The sequence below is a fragment of the Borostomias antarcticus genome, assembly GCF_949987555.1.
Source record: "Borostomias antarcticus genome assembly, chromosome: 29".
NCBI lineage: Eukaryota > Metazoa > Chordata > Actinopteri > Stomiiformes > Stomiidae > Borostomias > Borostomias antarcticus.
In genome coordinates, this window is record NC_140262.1 from 4,521,191 (window position 1) to 4,539,771 (window position 18,581).

The following is an 18,581-nucleotide window of genomic DNA, read 5'->3' on the forward strand; positions in this document are numbered from 1 at the left end:
TTTAGCGGCAGTGAGCGATGGCAGGTCACAAACCGCTGACCGTGCCCTGTCCGTCTCTCGGTCCCAGTGTTTCACACCTGGACTAAATGGGCCTCTTTGTTTTGGTTGTGTTTTCCGCTCTCGCCTTCTGTCAGGTGGAAATCCCCAACATCCAGAAACAAAGGAAACATTTAGCCAAACTGGTCCTGGACATGGACTCCGCACGCACACGGTGAGTGTGGGCCGCAGGGTGTGTGTGTGTGTGCGTGCGTGCGTGTGTGTGAAGCAGTGTGTGACTTATAGTCAAGGAGAAACTCCATCCCCTGTGAATAGGCCTGACCAGAACACTCCAGCTGAATGTCACTAGGATTCGGTTCCAAACACAGGGAGGTCTTTGCCAGCCTGGATCTACAACCAGCATTAACAAAACTACTCTATCCTCCAGCACCACAATCAGCGAGGCCCTTGCCTTAGCCCGTTGTCCTGTGACATACAGTATACTCTCAGTACTAGTATGAACAAATACTAACCAAATACTTGTATTGTCAAGTTTAAACCAGTGCCCATTCCTTGTCGATTACCTTTTCAGCCTCCATCCTGAATTTGTCAACTGTTCGTAGAGTGACTCCCCCATCTGTTTGACTTCAGACTGCAGATAATAACCCTGTGAGCGCAGACTGTGGGTGACCAATTCCTCCTGACCTGGACTGGACGGTGTTGTTTCTCCATAAAACTAGCTGCCTTTTCGTCCTCACGCCCCTGTTCTAGATCTTTCTCTGGGTTTCCTTAGCTTTTACAGCCCTGTATAAATACCGTGGTGCTATATCTGTAGCCGAGCGGCCGTTGGTACAACAACCGCAGTCCCTCTCTGCTGGATGACTTTCATTACACACTTATATTACGGGTGTGACGCTGGGAAATGGGATCCAAATGGTTTTCCCACTCTGAGGTCCAGTCAGTGTTTTTAGTTTTTTTCCGTCTGACCCAAATTCTGAGACATGTTTTCCCTGTCGTCGTCGTCCCGCTGTGTGTGTTGAGCTGCCCTGGCAGCACTGGTCATTATCGCTGCTGGGTGACCCAGCCCCTGCAAACACACACACACATACACACAGAATACACACACACACACACACACAAACACAGAGAACACAGAGAGAGAGAGAGCGATAGAGAAGGTGAGGCCAGGGAGAAGTTCAAGGTAGAGGAGGGAACGAGAGAGGGTAGTGAGTGAGTGAGTGAGTGAGTGAGTGAGTGAGTGAGTGAGTGAGTGAGTGAGTGAGTGAGTGAGTGAGTGAGTGAGTGAGTGAGTGAGTGAGTGAGTGAGTGAGTGAGTGAGTGAGTGAGTGAGTGAGCGAGCGAGCGAGCGAGCGAGCGAGCGGTTGATTGGTTGATTGATTGATTGATTGGTTGATTGATTGATTGATTGATTGATTGATTGATTGATTGATTGATTGATTGATTGATTGATTGATTGATTGATTGATTGATTGATTGATTGATTGATTGATTGATTGAGTGGTCGAGTGGTCAAGTAGCTTGAGTGAGTGAATGAGCGAGACTGTTTGCATGACTGAACGTCATTCGACCCCCTTAATAACATGACCCCCCCATGTTCTCCTCTCCTCCCCCAGGTATCACCAGTCCTCCAAGTCCTCCGGTCTGTCCAGTAACCTGCAGCCTGCAGGGGCCAAGGCTGACCACCACAGGGAGGAGATGGAGGAGGCGGCCAATCGGATGGAGATCTGTCGCGTCAGTCACCCCCCCCCCCCCTCCCCTCTCTCTCTTTCTCACACTCTCCCTTCTGCTCTTCAAAATACTTCCTGGCAAAATATCCATCGCTTTCTTGAAACGTGACGGTTTTGTCTTTTGTATTTTCCCAGGATCAACTATCAGCAGACATGTACAATTTTGTGGCCAAAGAAATCGACTATGCAAGCTACTTCCAGACAGTAAGTGCTCTCCATCCCTCACGCCATGTCATCCACACACTTTTGTTGTGGGGAATATTAGACTCGGGCTGCTCTCTCTCTCTTCTCTCTCTCTCTGCTCTCTCTCTCTTCTCTCTCTCTGCTCTTTCTCTCTGCTCTCTCTCTTCTCTCTCTCTGCTCTCTCTCTCTCTACTCTCTCTCTCTCTCTCTCTCTCTCTACTCTCTCTCTGCTCTCTCTCTGCTCTCTCTCTGCTCTCTCTCTGCTCTCTCTCTCTCTACTCTCTCTCTCTCTCTCTCTCTCTCTACTCTCTCTCTGCTCTCTCTCTGCTCTCTCTCTGCTCTCTCTCTACTCTCTCTCTGCTCACTCTCTCTCTACTCTCTCTGCTCTCTCTCTCTACTCTCTCTCTGCTCTCTCTCTGCTGTCCTCAACGTGTGTTGTTTCTCTCTCCCCAGCTGATCGAGGTCCAGGCGGAGTACCACAGGAAGTCTCTAGAGCTGCTCCAGAGCGTTCTGCCCCAGATCAAAGCACACCAGGGTGGGTTTGACCAGCGTACCGGTCAGGCAGAGTCCACGGACGCCCGTTACTGATGATCCTTGACCATCTCCCCTCCTCCTATAACCCCGCAGTCTGACCCCCCCACAGTCTGACCTCTGACCCCCCCACAGTCTGACCTCTGACCCCCCCGCAGTCTGACCTCTGACCCCACCATAGTCTGATCTCCCCACAGTCTGACCCCCCCACAGTCTGACCTCTGACCCCACCACAGTCTGACCCCCCCGCAGTCTGACCTCTGACCCCACCACAGTCTGAGCCCCCACAGTCTGACCTCTGACCCCACCACAGTCTGACCCCCCCCTCAGTCTGACCCCCCCGCAATCTCACCTCTAACCCCCCCGCAGTCTGACCCCCCCGCAATCTCACCTCTAACCCCCCCGCAGTCTGACCCCCCCGCAATCTCATCTCTGACCCCCCCACAGTCTAACCTCTGACCCCCCCCTCAGTCTGACCCCCCCGCAATCTGACCTCTGAACCCCCCTCAGTCTGACCCCCCCACAGTCGGACCTCTAACCCCCCCACAGTCTGACCTCTGACCCCCCCACAGTCTGACCCCCCCCCAGTCTGACCCCCCCCCAGTCTGACCCCCCCCCAGTCTGACCCCCCCACAGTCTGACCCCCCCCCAGTCTGACCCCCCCCACAGTCTGACCCCCCCACAGTCTGACCCCCCCCCCAGTCTGACCATCGCTCCAGATCTCCACTACCACCGTCCATCTGGAGCCACACGATCGCAAATGATCACGTCTGGTCAATTAGCCTCCCGCCCTTTTATGACAGCGCTGCGCCATTTAGACTTGGCCCGTCGCCAGCGGACTGTCTGCTGTGTAAGCCGTGGCTGGTGTGTGTGTGTGTTCACGGGTGTGTGTGCGTGTGTGTGTGTGTGTGTGTGTGTGTGTGTGTGTGTGCTCAGAGACCTGGGTGGAGAAACCGTGCTACGGGAAACCTCTGGAGGAGCACTTGGCCCTCAGCGGGAGAGAGATCTCCTTCCCCATCGAGGCGTGCGTCACCATGCTGCTGGAGTGTGGCCTGCAGGAGGAGGTCAGTGTCCGCTCCGCGTCTCTCTGAGGTCTCTCTGAGGTCTCCCTGGAGCCTCTTCTCTTCCCTCGCTGTTCTTCTCTTCGCATCACTAAATTGTGGGGCGTCTGTGGCCTCCTCCTGTCCACATGTCAAAGTGTCCTTGAGCGAGACACTGAACCCCAAATTGCTCCCACTGAGCAGGTTAGCATCTTGCATGGCAGCTGCCACCATTGGTGTGTGAATGTGTGTGTGAGTGGGTGAATGAGAGGCCTTCATTGGGAAAGAAAACATGGCGTATGAAAGTGGACGCGGCCGAAGGAATGGTTCCCTCCAAACATGGTCCACAGTATCTCTCTTGTGTCCTCGTCCCCCCCCAGGGCCTGTTCAGAGTGGCGCCCTCCGCCTCCAAACTCAAGAAGCTGAAGGCGTCTCTGGACTGCGGGGTGCTGGACGTCCAGGAGTACTCTGCTGACCCCCACGCCATCGCAGGTCAGTCAGAGACCCGCCGGCCGACCCCTGACCCTGCCAGCCTTCCCGCCTTCTAGATCGTTCTGAAACCCGCCCCCCTCCTACCGGTCGAGATTTCAGTCTCCCTTTTATCAAAGCTCCTGTCGACCTCGGAGCGCAAGTCTTTACGAGAGGTTAATCTGGCGTGTTTATGCGCGTACGCTCCGCGGTTTCGATCAGGAATATCGAAACTAGATTCCTCATCTGCTGTTTAGTGTTCATGGCGAGGTCTGCCGATGTCACTCGGCCTGCGTGCTTCTGCATAGTGAATACTTGGTCACGGACCAGCCGTGATATTACCCAGACTCCCCCTGTGAGGGTCACACGGCAGGCGCCAAACTAGGACACTGAGTTTGCGAAAGACCTTAGGAGAGCCTGAAACCTCTCCTCGTTGGTCTGTAATGGCCGCCGTGTTAAACAGGCTGCTCGGAGGGGAGAACACAGCGCTGCCAGTCAGAACGGATCCATGTTCCACGGGGCGCAGTCCAAACACATCACTATCAACCCACCCGGGCGGCACCGCCCTCGCTAACACGGGCTGATTAAACACCCCCCCCCCAGGTGGTCGAGCTGCATGGCGTTTAACGTGTTGATTTAACGTGCCCCCTCCTTCCACACACACACACACACACACACACACACACGTAAATAGAGCAATGGCCCCGCTAGAGGTGAGGGACACCCCGACGTCCGTCCCACGCGTCCCCAGGGGGAGTAGAGGGAGACCAGAGAGGGGAGACCAGCGAGGGGAGAGCAGCTAGTAGAGCTCAGCCCACCACAACCCTGCAGCCTCATCAGCACTGGGACATGACACTGCTGTTCACATAGACCCTGGAGCTCTCTCTGTCTCTCCCTCTCTCTCTCTCTCTCTCTCTCTCTCTCTCTCTCTCTCTCTCTCTCTCTCTCTCTCTCTGTCTCTCTACCCCTCTCTCTCTGTCTCTCTCTCTCTCTCTCTCTCTCTACCCCTCTCTCTCTGTCTATCTCTGTCTCTGTCTCTCTCTCTCTGTCTCTCTCTCTCTCTCTCTCTCTCTCTCTCTCTCTCTCTCTCTGTCTCTCTCTCTGTCTCTCTCTCTCTCTGTCTCTCTCTCTCTCTCTGTCTCTCTCTCTCTCTCTCTCTGTCTCTCTCTCTCTCTCTCTCTCTCTCTCACTGTCTCTCTCTCTCTCTCTCTCTGTCTCTCTCTCTCTCTCTCTCTCTCTCTCTCTCTCTCTCATCTGCACCAGTGTAATAAGTACGGGACTCTCTACTCCGTCTACGAAGACGTGACGTTCCCTGCCTTTCTATCACTGAGCATAGTCTCTCTGTCTCTGTCTTACTGCTCTTACAGGTGCTTTGAAATCCTACCTACGGGAACTCCCAGAGCCCCTGATGACCTTTGAACTCTACGAGGAATGGATCCAAGCTTCGAAGTCAGTGTTTTTTCACAGTCATTACGTTGTTGTGGATTACAGTATATGCTTAGGGTGAACTTCCTGTGGTTAAAAGGGGTGAGGTCATCGGTAAGACAGGGTGGTTTCTGTTTCACACTGGGGTGCTCTTTTGTGACCTCTTTGTGACCTCTGTGTGACCTCTCGTAGCATTCAAGACCAAGACAAGAGACTCCAGGCTCTCCTCACAGCCTGCGAGAAGCTACCCACGGCCAACAGCAACAACTTCAAGTGAGTCACCATCATCATCATCATCATCATCATCATCTTTCACTTTTCTTTCACTACCTAACTTTATTCTCTGAATTTCTGAATTTGTAATTTGGTGATAAAAATTTAATTGGGTTTAGAAAAAGAAACCGCAGGCTGTAGTCTTGGGGAGGAGCTGGTAACGGGGGACATATATTGAATAAAGGAATGAAACCGCAATGAAACCGCACACTCAAGCTGTTGGATGCTGGGTAATTTAATTGAACCAGCGTTTCAGCCTCGCGGCCCTCTGTCAAAGTCAGGGCCCTTGACTTTGACAAAGGTCGCTTCCATTAAATCACCCTGCGTCGAAAGCTTGAGTGGGCGGTTTCATTCCTTTATTCAGTAAAAATTCAATACTGTAAAATGTGGATGATGGTAGAATTTTCCATAATTTTTTAAGATTGATTTTTTAAGATCAAAAGTAGGCCTAGTTATTGTAGTTACCAAAATTCTTTCATAATTATAGGCCTAGAGAAATCTTTTCATTTGGGATTGGGGTGTTGAGAGCGGGGTCAGTCGTGTGTGGGGCCCCATGGTGGGGCCCTCACAGCCTCTCTCCACCTGGCCGTCACTCTGAGAAACATGTTCAAGACTCCGTCTGTAAATTCCAAGTCTTCAAAAAAAACTCAAACATTCAGACCCTAACCCCTAAATTCAGATCAGAGCGATACCCAAAGGACTATTATGGGTTAGGCAATAATCTGCTTTGCAAATTAATACGAAAAAAAAACAGAATCTGGAGGAAAATAAACAGAATTTGATAAAAATCAAACGTATTTCACGGGGTCCACAGGGTTCATAGCGAGCGTGTGTGAACAGAGGAGGCGTGGTGTGTTCTATGTCAGGCGCTTGATCAAGGACAGCAGCGCGGAACGTCAAATGATCAAAAGGCATTCTGGGAAGACGGGGGTTGAGAGGCTGAGAGAGCGAGGGGATGAGGCGGGCTGACGAACCGCAGTGCATGTCAACCGCGTCATCGAGTCGCACCGGTAGGCTTATTTTTAGGTTTTGTTCTTTTTGCGAGGCCCTGTCAAAACCGCCGTGGGGATTCTGAAGTGCTTTCTGGAAGCGGCGTCCTGGTGCGCCCTGCTGTTTGTCTGAGGAGGATCAGTCAACCGCTGTCCTCCGGGCTCGGAGACAACAACATCTGTCTTCACCAACTACCTCATCTATATCCTGTTCAGTGAACAAGTTGATGATTAATTTGTGCGTTCATCCGTTTAATTGTTTAATTCGCGTGCCGATGTTTTCACAGGTATTTAATCAAATTTCTCGCCAAGTTGAACGAGTACCAGGATGCGAATAAGATGACCCCTGGGAACATCGCGATAGTCCTGGGCCCTAACCTGCTGTGGACACACAACGAGGGGTAGGACTTGTCTCAGTGCTACCTAGAGAAAATGTACAAATGCCGATGCATGCTTACAAATGTATCTTTCTTTTTAAAGATATTTTTTAGGGCTTTTCAGCTTTAATGGTATAGGACAGTGTAGAGAGACAGGAAATGTGGGAGAGAGAGAGGGGAGGACATGAGGCACAGGACCCGAGCCGGGATTCGAACCCGGGTCCACCACGCGAAGAACTAGTCTTCATATGGTGCGCGCCTTACCCAGTGAGCTACCACCCAGTGAGCTACCGGGGCGCCCACAAATGTATCTTTCTGAAGTTGAATTAGAATTTTGATAGCCAGTCCTCTGGTATAAATTCCATTAAATACCAGATACCCTGACGAAGGCCCTGAGCTGGTGGTCTGATAGATCCACTATGAACTAGTCGCTTTTAATAAAGGCTTTTTCATTTTAGGAGAGTCGCCTTGGACACCTTTTACTCTCTGATCCATTAAACTGTCTCGTCCTTGGTCCTCAAGTGCAGCCTTCACTTCATCACTCTCTGTCATAATAAAGTAACTCCGCCTCTCATGCTCCGCCTCCCTCCCTCCCTCCCTCCCTCCCAGGAACATCACGGAGATGATGACCACCGTGTCCTTGCAGATCGTCGGCATAATTGAGCCGATCATCCAGCACGCTGATTGGTTCTTCCCCGGAGGTGAGCGAGGCGCTCTGAGTCAGGCAGACACGCCCCTCTCACCCACTAAGACTTATTACTGCTCCTATGTCCTCATCTCACCTGATGCAGGTGCACACAGACTTATCTTAGAGGACTAACTTTGATAAGGACTAACAAATGATCTACTTATGAGTAAGAGAGAGACTTCAAACTAATTGCCAAGAAGAAGATGAAGTCAATTCTAAGCCTTAGTCAAACACATATTACAACATATTTGTAGCTTGCAATGACGGGATGAAACTGTCATGTCATCGAAAGTCTCCCCTCCCCCACCCCCCCACCCCCCCACCCACTTTCAGAGATTGAGTTTAACGTCACAGGAAACTACGGCAGTCCGGTCCACACCAACCACAACGCCAACTACAGCTCCATGCCTTCCCCGGACATGGACCATGCTGAGCGCCGGCACAACGACCAGAGCCGACGCCCACTCAGCGTTGCCACTGACAACATGATGCTGGAGTTCTATAAGAAGGACGGGTACGACGGGGTCTCTCTCTCTTTCTCTCTCTCCCCCCCCTCTCTCTTCCCCTCTCTCTCTTTCTCTCTCTCTCTCTCTCTCTCTCTCTTTATCTCTCTCTCTCTTTCTCTCTCTCGCTCTCTCTGTCTGTCTTTCTCTTTCACTCTCTCTCTTTCTCTCTCTCCTTCTCTCTTTCTCTCTCTCTTTCTCTCTCTCCTCTTCCCCTTTCTCCCTCTCTCTCTCTCTCTCTCTCTCTCTCCCTCGCCTGACTTCACTCCCTCCATCTCACTCAAGCCCTTTCTCTCACCTTTCCTGTCACTCAAGCCTTAAATGACCTCCTGTCTCTTCCCCTGTGTGAATGCCTGGTTCTCCTCCCACAGAAATGAAAAAAGCATTCTGTCCCATTTTGGTTCACTTGGTCATAAATTCACAATTGGTCATAGTATTCACTTATTCAACGATGTATGCCAAAAAAAATTACTTTACTTACTTTTGTTGTAATCTTATATAATTTCTTACTTCCTGGAAAACGGTAGGTCACGTGCAATGACGACAACAGGTACCTTAGATTTTAGGCCAATAATCTCACGACATCCACCCGTCAATCAACGCAATCCTTCTATCGAATCTGTCTAAAGTTCTTAAAACCCGTCCACTTGTCAATGTTCCAATCAAATTCCTCTAAACATTATGTCCCACCCTCATAGCTTCGGGTGCGTCGGAAATACGTCAAACAAGTTCTCTCTCTCCCTCCCTCCCTCTCTCTCTCTCTCTCTCTCTCTCTTTTGAAATCACCTGGGTGTTATCGGTCTGTGCTCAGCAGAGCCGGCTGTCTGAGCTCCCCAGCCCGGGGACAGCGTAAGCCCGGCTAATTAAACCCGGCCAGGCCTGCGTTGGGACCAATCAATACGGCTCGGCTTTCATTAGAAACAGACCCCCCAACAGACCCCCGCGGCGCAGGTCGAGGAGCGTTCTCTCGCTTCGTCAGGCTGAGAGTAGCGAAGAGACGTCTTCTTTCCTCCACACCTGTTTTCTGCGTCGTATTCAGGCGGACGGACACGGTTGTGATTTCACCCGTCTTTCTGAGGACCTCTCATTTCAGCCTGTCTCTCTGGACGTCAACGGAAGGGCCGTCCTCCTGTGTGGGATTGCCTTTGAGCGAACTGTACCTCAGTACTCCATAAAAACACACATTAATTTCTTTAATACCATAGTGAAATTGCACTCACCCACTGCGGCAAGTAACTCTGGTGTTTTGTGGCATTCTGGGAAATGTTGTCCTACTTAGCAATAAATGAGCGGATAATTGGCCCGTGTGGGGAGACGGACGGTACCTGAACACTGCAGGGAGGCCACGCCCTCACCCCTCTGATCCCTCTCGCCATCACCGGGCGCACGGCTCCCCTCCCCTCACACCCCCCTCTCCAAACCAAGCCCCCACGGCCCACGGCCTCGCCTTGCCACACCGCCATCTCGTCTCGAACCCTTGACCCAGACGCTCTCGCGGTTGCTTTGATAGTGCAGCTGTGACTACGCCACCCAAAAGCTGATTCTCATGACCTTTACCCCTCATTTTGACGTTTCTACCCCTCCAACGCAGCATTAGGAAAATACAAAGGTACTGTACTGCTTTTTATCCTGTTTTTATCTCTCCCAAAAGCATGAAGAGAGAAACCGTCTCACTGCCATTTGTCTATTAGTATTCCATGCAGGACTGTTCTCTGGTTCAACTGACCCCTTGGACTGCTACAGATCCATGTATCCCACAGACTGCTGACATACTTGTGCCAAATATCTGTCAGGTTCCCGTGTGAGCAAAGCAGGGCTTCCTCTGTGTGTTTTGTTTACTTGAATGCATCTTTGCGATGTCTTTTACTGGATGAGCAATGCTTGTGTGATCGCTTTGAAAAGGAGAATCAAAAACAACACGGAGGCTTCCAACCGCCGTTTGTCATTCAGTGTTGATCTGAAGCACCATAGAAGCCTCGGTAGAACGAACGGGCCTCAACGCTCCTATTTGTCAACGAGAAACGTTTGCTGTCGCATGCCGAGGAATGCTGGTACGACCGCTGACCCCTGACCCCCGTGTCCCTCTGTGTGATTGGATGTCTCTGTCCCGTTGCAGCATGGGGGTCAGGGTGATGGACACCTCTTGGGTGTCCCGCCGAGGCTCGTCTTCGGCCCGTAAAACCTCGTCCACGCAGCTCCCCGCCCCGCCCTCGGACGCTCTCATCCCCGAGCAGCCGGGGGAGATCTCCGCGTCCCCCTCCCCCACCCCTCCTCCCGCTAGCAGCGACCGCGCCAGGTAAGGCTAGTACGCCCCCCCTCCCAACTCCCATTTGCTACCGTATACACACCTCATAGTGCTGCTACCGCCTGCAACTGACCCCCACAGCGCCGTTCTCCCCCCCTCCTCTGTTGCGTCGCAGTTGACGCAGTTTCTCGCACCTCGTCACCTCTGCGTGACCCCATAACCCTCAGATCTGCTGCATGCGTGTTGTTCACACCAACTGCCTGACTTCCGCCTTCTCCTGACATCACGGCGCTCTTTAAGACGTCGTCTTAGTCGTCATCCCGTATTCGTTGGGTCTTCCGACTCTGAGTTCTTTTGAAGTAAATTTTTTGCTTGGTTGGTTTTATATCCATTTTGTGATAGGCGGTTGATGTTTGTTGTTGTTATTGTTGTTGTGTACGCATCACAGTGAGGTTTTGTTTTTGCATTATGATGTACTGTGCTTTCAACCCTAGAGTCAAGGAGTTTAGTTAAGAAACCGTTCAGCAGAGAGAGAGCTTGTTACACAGCATGTGCATGTATCTCCTGCCCAGGCCACCTTAGGCATTAATAAGATGCCAGACACAGCTTTTTGCATTTATGCACTGTGATGTCATTTATAACCTACGTTATAAATGATGAGACTGTGGTGATTGTTTTTTTGTTTTTTTTGCACGGCTTAAAATGAGTTTGTCTTTTATTTTGTGCTTTTCACCTTAAACCTCTCTCCTCTCCCTCTTAACACGACTGTGATGGACGCTGTAGTGAACTAATCCCTTCCTCATTCAAAAACCCTCACTTCTCCCTTCCAATGAACCGCACTGGTGACTGGGCACTCACAAACCTTCCCAAAACCCTCCGCTGGCACGCGCACCCCCCTCCCTCCAGACCCCGCCCCTCCCTCCAGACTGTACCTGCTGAGCGAGTGCGCGAGTGTTAGCCTCTCTCTGACCGAGACCAGATCGCTTCCCTGTGAAAATCACACTCGTTTTTATCATTGCAGCTCCGACGACGCGTCCTCCAATTGGTCGGACTCCTGTTATGCCTACCCCTCCCCCGAGGAGGAGAGACCCGCCCCTCCCTACCCCCCTTCCTCCTCCTCTTCCTCTTCCTCCTTTTGCTACCCGAATCCCCACCATTTTTACACCCGGGCAGCGCTGTGCACGCGACCCGTCGCCCCCGGACCCGAGTCTGCCCCCCCCCCCGGGCCGTCCCCGCCCCCGCCCCCCTCCCGCTGGTCTGGCTACAGCCCCGCCCCTCTCCCGCTCCCCTGCCCCTCCCCCCACCAGCTTGACATCAACTCTAACCCCGCGCCCGGCTCCCTGCACCCGCCCAGACAGGGCTCCCCGCCCCGCGCCCTGCATGCACCCCCGACCGAAACTAACGCACCCCCCCCCTACATCAAAACCCCCCTCGTGCCGAGTCGACACGACCCTCCGCCCCCCGGCTCCCCCCCCTCCCCCAACGCCCCCCCCCCGCGGGCCGCCTGTGCCTGTAGCCGAGAGGGAGGAGCCAAGCCGACTAGGTAAATACGTCACCCCGTCCGTCGACTCCCTCAGGGCGGACAGACACGCCGGTCTCCCCGAAATTCACACCCACACACACACACACACACGCACGCACGCCTGAGCACACAGGCCCGAACGCCGGTCAGACAACGAGAGAGGGATGTGGGGGAGAGAAAGGGGAGAGAGTGAGAGTGAGCTATTCCTCAAAAAAGCGCCAGCGACCCTGTTTTATTATTCATTCATTTTCCCGCCTCATGTCTTCAGCCGTCAGTCTCGAGGTGATGGACAGTTACCTCACATGGCGGACGACGTCCTGAGACTGGAGTGTTTGTCGGGGGCGTTTCAGTATCAGATTATTTTCTCGTGTATATTCCAGTGTTGCCGTGAAAATTCTGGGGCATGTTGCTAAGCAACAAAGAACATTCTAAGCTCTCAGTCACGGCAGAATATAGCGAGGAGTTAATGAGTCATTTTAGGGCCCAGTTGGCCCTGGGTGGTAGCGTGCAGCGGCAGATCCTGAATATGAATCGGACCAAGGAGGGACTAGGTTTAATACGCGGATGGCAAGATTCCAATCCAATCACCACCGGAGTTCTCTACGACTCAGCCATAGGGGTCTAGCTCATTTGCATAGCCCCGCCCCGACTCTAAATCCCTCCAGTCTCAATCACCCGTCCATGTCTCATCTGCTGTTAGTGGGCAGCGGGGGAGGGGGGGGGGGGGGACTAGGAGCTGTCATTCAGATGCTGGTATAAACTAGTGGTTCCTGACCTTCAAGCTGTCTTCCCATTGGCATTCTGGCTGTATAGCGCACTAAAACGCAGGGAAAAAAACCATTTAGCTTGAAGGGCTTTGGCTGGGATTTTTTATTAGCTGCTGCTTCTCCACAATATAGCTCTTCCATATTATGTACATTAGTGGTCACACAGATGACTTGACATTGAACTATAGGATTTCATGAGATTTGCAGAAATAGGTTTAAGATGAAATGGAAAAGCAAGATAGTATGCTATGTAAAGGACAAACATTATTATTCATAGGATTTTTTTTTTCTCTACTAGTACGTTGAAGAACAAGGAGCTCTCTCCCGTGATTGGACAGATGGGACAGCAGGGGACAGCGGCCTCTAGTGGACAGACGTTACACTCTGAACACAGCCCACTCACCCTGAGAAGAGGTACTTTGTGTGTGTGTGTGTGTGTGTGTGTGTGTGTGTGTGTGTGTGTGATTGTATTTATGCCATTTTGCCTGTACATGAGAGAGCGAGACGAGCACAGAGAGAGTGAGAGAGAGAGAGGGAGAGAGAGAGAGCATGAGAGAGAGAGAGAGAGAGAGGGAGAGAGCATGAGAGAGAGAGGGAGAGAGCGTGAGAGAGTGAGAGAGAGAGGGAGAGAGAGAGAGAGAGAGCGTGAGAGAGTGAGAGAGAGAGGGAGAGAGAGAGAGAGAGAGAGAGAGTGGGAGAGAGAGAGAGAGAGCGTGAGAGAGAGAGAGGGAGAGAGAGCGTGAGAGAGAGAGAGGGAGAGAGAGAAAGAGAGACCAGCAGTGCTCAGGGAGCAGCCAGATTGCTTGTCCTCGGCTTGTCAACTCTCAATTACCGTCTGCGCTGCCTTCTGTCTCACACTCGCTGTGCTCTCTCTGCTCTCCCCGCAGCGAAGAAACTGGCCCCCATCCCACCCAAGGGGTCGTACTCCCAGTCGGGGGGAACGTCTGACCAGCCCGCCGGTCAACCATCCCCCGTTAGCCTGTCCCCCACCCCTCCCAGCACCCCCTCCCCGTACGGCTTCAGCTACCCCCAGGGCTACGCCACCATCAGCGCTCCCGGACAGGTCCAGCCGGCGACCACGCCCTCTCTGTCCTCCCCGGCCGGCACGCTGCCCAAGGCCCGGCCCACCCCCAAGCCTCCGAGGCAGAGGCCCAGCCTGCCCCCCCCGCAGCCCCCCAGCACGCCTGGCTCCAGCCCCCAGCCTCTGGAGCACGGACTGCTGGACGGACTGTCCCCCGGGGAGAGCATGTCTACAGGTAAACGCTACTGCCCCCTCACACCGGTCTCTCCAACGCTTCCTCACTGGTCTCTTCGCCGGGCGCTACCGGATGTGAGCCGGGGCGTTGTTTGTTGAATTGAATTCCATCTATCAGTAAGAGAAACTTTTCTCCTAAGATTCATATTTCGTAAGGTCAAATTAGTGTTTTCTAAGATGTTTCCTCGTACTACTTTCTAAGATGTTCCCTCGCGTCTTCTAACGCCAATGTGGGGAAATGCAATATTGGGAAGTGATCTGCTTCAGTGCTTATCTTGTAATTGACATTACATTGATATAGTAGCCAAATGCCTTGACATTTTAACATTAAGACAGTTGACGTGGAATCCTTTGTAATAATCTGCGACTGTAGAAGGCTGATGCTTTTAACCTTTCACCTGGAGAGAGAAAAAATGAACTAGACTCAAGGTTAAAGTTAAAAGCTCTTTTCTGTCCTTCCGGAAGACTCTAATCGCTATCTCTCATCTTGTTCTTCCATATTTTCTCTTGTCGACCACTGGTCTGCCTACAGCTGTATGAGGCGAGAGGCTCAGTGGGCTTATTGAGAGAGGGACTCTTAGGGTAAGCAGGAGCTGGTGTATCGTCCTAAAGCCTCACCTCCCTCACCCCTCGACGTGGAGCCTCTCTCTGTATATATACCTGTATACATGGACTCATGTGTGTGTATATATATATATATTCGCTGTGTCCAGTCCACCACTAACCCATTTTGTTGGCCCTTGCATGGTGGCTGAGACCGACGCGATGCATGGCTTAGCTGTGGACGGTCGTGTTTGACTGACCGACCCTCCGCACTGAACCGCACTGAACCGCCCTTGACCGCCCTGGACCGAAGCCGCGTCGCTTTGTCACAGGCGCTTGGCCCTTTTCTGACCCGCAGAACCACTCGACATCCCAGCTGTACCCCGCCCCGCCCCTCCTGCCCCTGGCTTACACACTGCACAGTCCACCCCCCCCCCCCCCCCCCCCGCCACCCCCACCCCCAACCCCCCACCCCACCCACTCCCTGCCCCGCCCCCAACCGTGTGCATCAACCCCACTGCTGCTCCTGATTAAGCACACCTACCGTTTTGTCTTCACTGGCTGTTCTTGTTGTCCGTTTCCGTGTCACACAGTGGGTGTCATCATTCTCACACCACTGTGAGATCAAACACTAAGTTTTGACATGGATGAAGGTTTATAGCGGTTGCCGCTCAAGGGAACTATGTTGTTATCCGGAGCTAAGCTTCTTCCCTTCTACACAAAAAACAACATGTCCGAACAGAGTTGTAGTCACTTTCCTGCAGTTGGTCAGTGACTAATCGTCTGTGAGCACAGGTGTGTGAAGTTGTAGCACATCTTCCTAACATTCAAAAAAGTGAGCTGATGATGACTCAGATTCTGTGTTTAAGTGTTCAGTCAGAATAGATGCAGTCATCCACAGAACTGTCTGCCAGTGCTAACACGGTTTCCCTGTCTCTCTTTATCTCTCGTTTTACATCTCGCTTATCTCCACGCCATTAGACTCCCTCTGCAACTTGGACATCCCCATCATCAACGTGGAGCTGGACGGTATCTTTGACGAGCCGAGCTGCGCCCCCTATAGGAATTCTGTGGCAGTGGCTCAGTCGACCAACAGGGCGGAGTCAGAGGAGGAGTCTGAGAGCACGGTACTATGACAACACGCGTCTCCGCCCCCGACCCCTTCAACTACACCGTCCCGTCTCCAGAGGTCAGCCCCGCCCACCGTCGTTTGACCTTTGACCTCCGCTCCGGCAGCGCTAAAGGACTGGGGGTTCTCAGACCTCCCCTTCACCAAGCACCAGGATCAGCCACGTTAACGAAAATCCTTCTTCCCGATGTGGATTGAATATGAATACAGCAAATACAAATATAACATCTACAGTAGGATTCCATGAGGTGTTTGAGACTTAGAGGTTTTAATACCTATAATCCAACACAACGTTATATTTTACAGTACTGTATGTTGAATGGATCATTTGATTCTATCTGCGGCGCGTTCATTGTTAAGGAACTTAACTATCTTTGTGTTTTTATCTTTATTTTTGGCCTTATTTTAAAGTCATTTGCAATATTGCCTTTAACTTCACATACAAGCTGCTCAGTGGAACACGGTGTCCCCGTTGTGAATGCATTATGGGAAGGAGGACAATTACTGTACATCTCTGCCCTCTCAATTTAGACTCTACACCTCTGTCCTCTCACTGAGGCTAAATTCCATCTGACGCCAACCCCAAACCCCTCCCTGTACGGGCACCAATCCAGATACCTGCAACTAGTTCTGTCCACTGTCAGTGTGTCAGAGTGGATCTGTTTGGGAAGTGTGCGTTGGTGTATATTGTGCGACCACTATGTTTGTGCTGTGGTTGTGTAGGAGTGGCATCATCGAGTGGTATTTTGAGTATTTGTCGTGTGTGAATGTCTGGTAAAACAAAACTACACTTTGAATGCCCCAATCATCAATATTTGAAGAGAAATTGAAGCTGGATCTATAGCATTAATTATTTAAGAGTATTGTTTATACTGTACATTTTCAGAGTATATAATATGAATAACGGAAAAACAATATAATAATGAGTCAGAGTTGATATTTTATATCTACACGTAAGGAGATACATCCATTCTTTGGTATAGAATGTACAGTACTTAATCATAGATTATTATAGGAGAGACCTAGGACTCTGTGGTTTACACAGTATGTGGCTTTGAAGAATAGAAATAGACTGATTCTGAGACGGTAGGGAGTCAGGAGCTGAATCCACAATAGCCTTATTTCCACTGTGGTGCCGAACCGATACCGTGCTCAAACCGCGCCGCTCCGGACCCATGGGAACGGTTACAGTGTCTGTTTCCACCTCTCGGGCTGTTGCGTTCCACTGAATGTTGTTATTGTCGGTTGCCATGGTAGTTTGTTCTGTCTCTTCACACTTCTGCTAAAGAACGGTTCTGCTTCGCTCAGTACGGTTTGACAACCGTGCCATGGGAACGGTTCTGCGAGCGGTTCTGGGCCTAACCGGTCCCATGTGGAAACACCGTCGGAACAGTTACCCTGCGTGCGCCAGAACGGTTCGGCACGACAGTGGAAATAAGGCTAATGTGACAGGAATGTGCAGGGTAGGACTAGTTCTTCTGCGGCCTCAGCTTTAACTACGCCTCCCAGAGTGCTCTTTGGCAAGGCCCTGTCACCGAGGTGCCCGCTCAGCCTTTTCACGAGAAATATCGGGAACATTCTTGTGCTTCTGTGGTCGGGTGTAGGAACGGCTGGTGCTTTCAGCTTCCCCTTATCACGTCAGAGAACTGGCCTCGGGAAAAATACAAGTTTCTTTTTCAGTCGTCTTTCCACAGGAAGTGACGGGAAACACAGTGAATGAAAAGAAGTGTTTATTATTGTAAAGTAATTGTATAAGTGTGTGTGGATTAAAGTTTAGAATGGGAGTTTGATCGATATCCTTAACGTACTGTATTTGACACTCCGGGTCCGGTACTGACCCAGAATGTCCACAGGTGAGGGACCAGAACGTGATGAATCGGGTCACTTGCCCTCTGTTGAGCTCATGACCTATAGAAACCTATGACCTCTTAGTTAGTCTGTTCTAAAACCTTCCCATCCCTACACTAATTAATGCCTGAGTCACTAAGCTGCTCTTTCGTACTCTCACTTTGAAGTGCGATATATTTTATTCACAACTCTATTGTAAATAATAAATGTATATACCTACAGAGGAGAGGATGATATATATACATATATATCTATGTATATATATGAAGATACAGTATGAAAATATAAATATTAATTCAATATTGACATTTGACATTTGTGTTGTTCTGGTCCTGAGATCATATTGCCAGATTCACACTCAACAAAATGCAGTAAGCTTTGCACACTTAGCAGCGAACTTTACACAGTAGTTCTAATAGCACTGACATAGATTCAATGTTTAAATCTATTTAGTAGGATTGCTAATTTAGGAATGCTGATAGGGTGGGGGGTGCAGAGTCGTCGACCCTAGAGCTTAACATTAGTCTGAACGGAAAATGCTGCGTCACTGTGTGCTGCTTTAGACTTCTAAGCAGACAGGAAGTCCACCGATGGTCCATGATGGTTTGGGAAAGAGGGCCCCCAGTGTTGAACATCCCCCACAGCTACACAGAAACGTAGTCATATCCTCCTTTAGAAGCAATACAATTCAACCTGATTCTTAATAGATGGTTCCACAACAAAAATGTTACAATTTGAAATGCGAAGTGCAATTACACTATTTATGAACGGAGAACCTCATAGATCAAACATATTAGAAACTCTTAAAAAGATTGGTTGTTTTCTACAGTTTATATTGAATCAATGTATTATTGTTTTGGTCTTTTTTTCTATGAATTCTGCCAATTGTCCGTGCAACATTAAATGCTATTTCCAATCATCTTATGATTTTTTTGATCTAGCAATGATAGTGACAAAGTTGCATACAATTTTTAAAAGCTGTTGTTACAATTAGGATGTGCTGAGGTGAATGTTCTGTGTCTATCTGGACTTTTGTCTGTCGTGCTGTTTTTGTAGCTGTTCTGTGACAAG

General features: G+C 50.8%; 1 protein-coding gene across 1 annotated transcript in view; it reads left to right on the forward strand.

The window, feature by feature from the left end:
- Nucleotides 1–15,669, forward strand: part of LOC311326772 (rho GTPase-activating protein 44-like) — a gene marked incomplete at both ends in the record, with an annotated part of 46,916 nt that extends 31,247 nt beyond the window's left edge. Inside the window, 17 exons of the mRNA XM_084459730.1 lie at nucleotides 135–211; nucleotides 1,611–1,728; nucleotides 1,860–1,928; nucleotides 2,361–2,442; nucleotides 3,375–3,502; nucleotides 3,859–3,970; nucleotides 5,314–5,395; nucleotides 5,564–5,644; nucleotides 6,921–7,034; nucleotides 7,620–7,711; nucleotides 8,032–8,212; nucleotides 9,793–9,810; nucleotides 10,318–10,497; nucleotides 11,468–11,989; nucleotides 13,034–13,149; nucleotides 13,623–13,991; nucleotides 15,515–15,669. Of these exons, the coding sequence (XP_084315856.1) occupies nucleotides 135–211; nucleotides 1,611–1,728; nucleotides 1,860–1,928; nucleotides 2,361–2,442; nucleotides 3,375–3,502; nucleotides 3,859–3,970; nucleotides 5,314–5,395; nucleotides 5,564–5,644; nucleotides 6,921–7,034; nucleotides 7,620–7,711; nucleotides 8,032–8,212; nucleotides 9,793–9,810; nucleotides 10,318–10,497; nucleotides 11,468–11,989; nucleotides 13,034–13,149; nucleotides 13,623–13,991; nucleotides 15,515–15,669 (2,496 nt within the window). The remainder of the gene's footprint in view (nucleotides 1–134; nucleotides 212–1,610; nucleotides 1,729–1,859; nucleotides 1,929–2,360; nucleotides 2,443–3,374; nucleotides 3,503–3,858; nucleotides 3,971–5,313; nucleotides 5,396–5,563; nucleotides 5,645–6,920; nucleotides 7,035–7,619; nucleotides 7,712–8,031; nucleotides 8,213–9,792; nucleotides 9,811–10,317; nucleotides 10,498–11,467; nucleotides 11,990–13,033; nucleotides 13,150–13,622; nucleotides 13,992–15,514) is intronic.
- Between the last annotated feature and the right edge of the window lie 2,912 nt (nucleotides 15,670–18,581).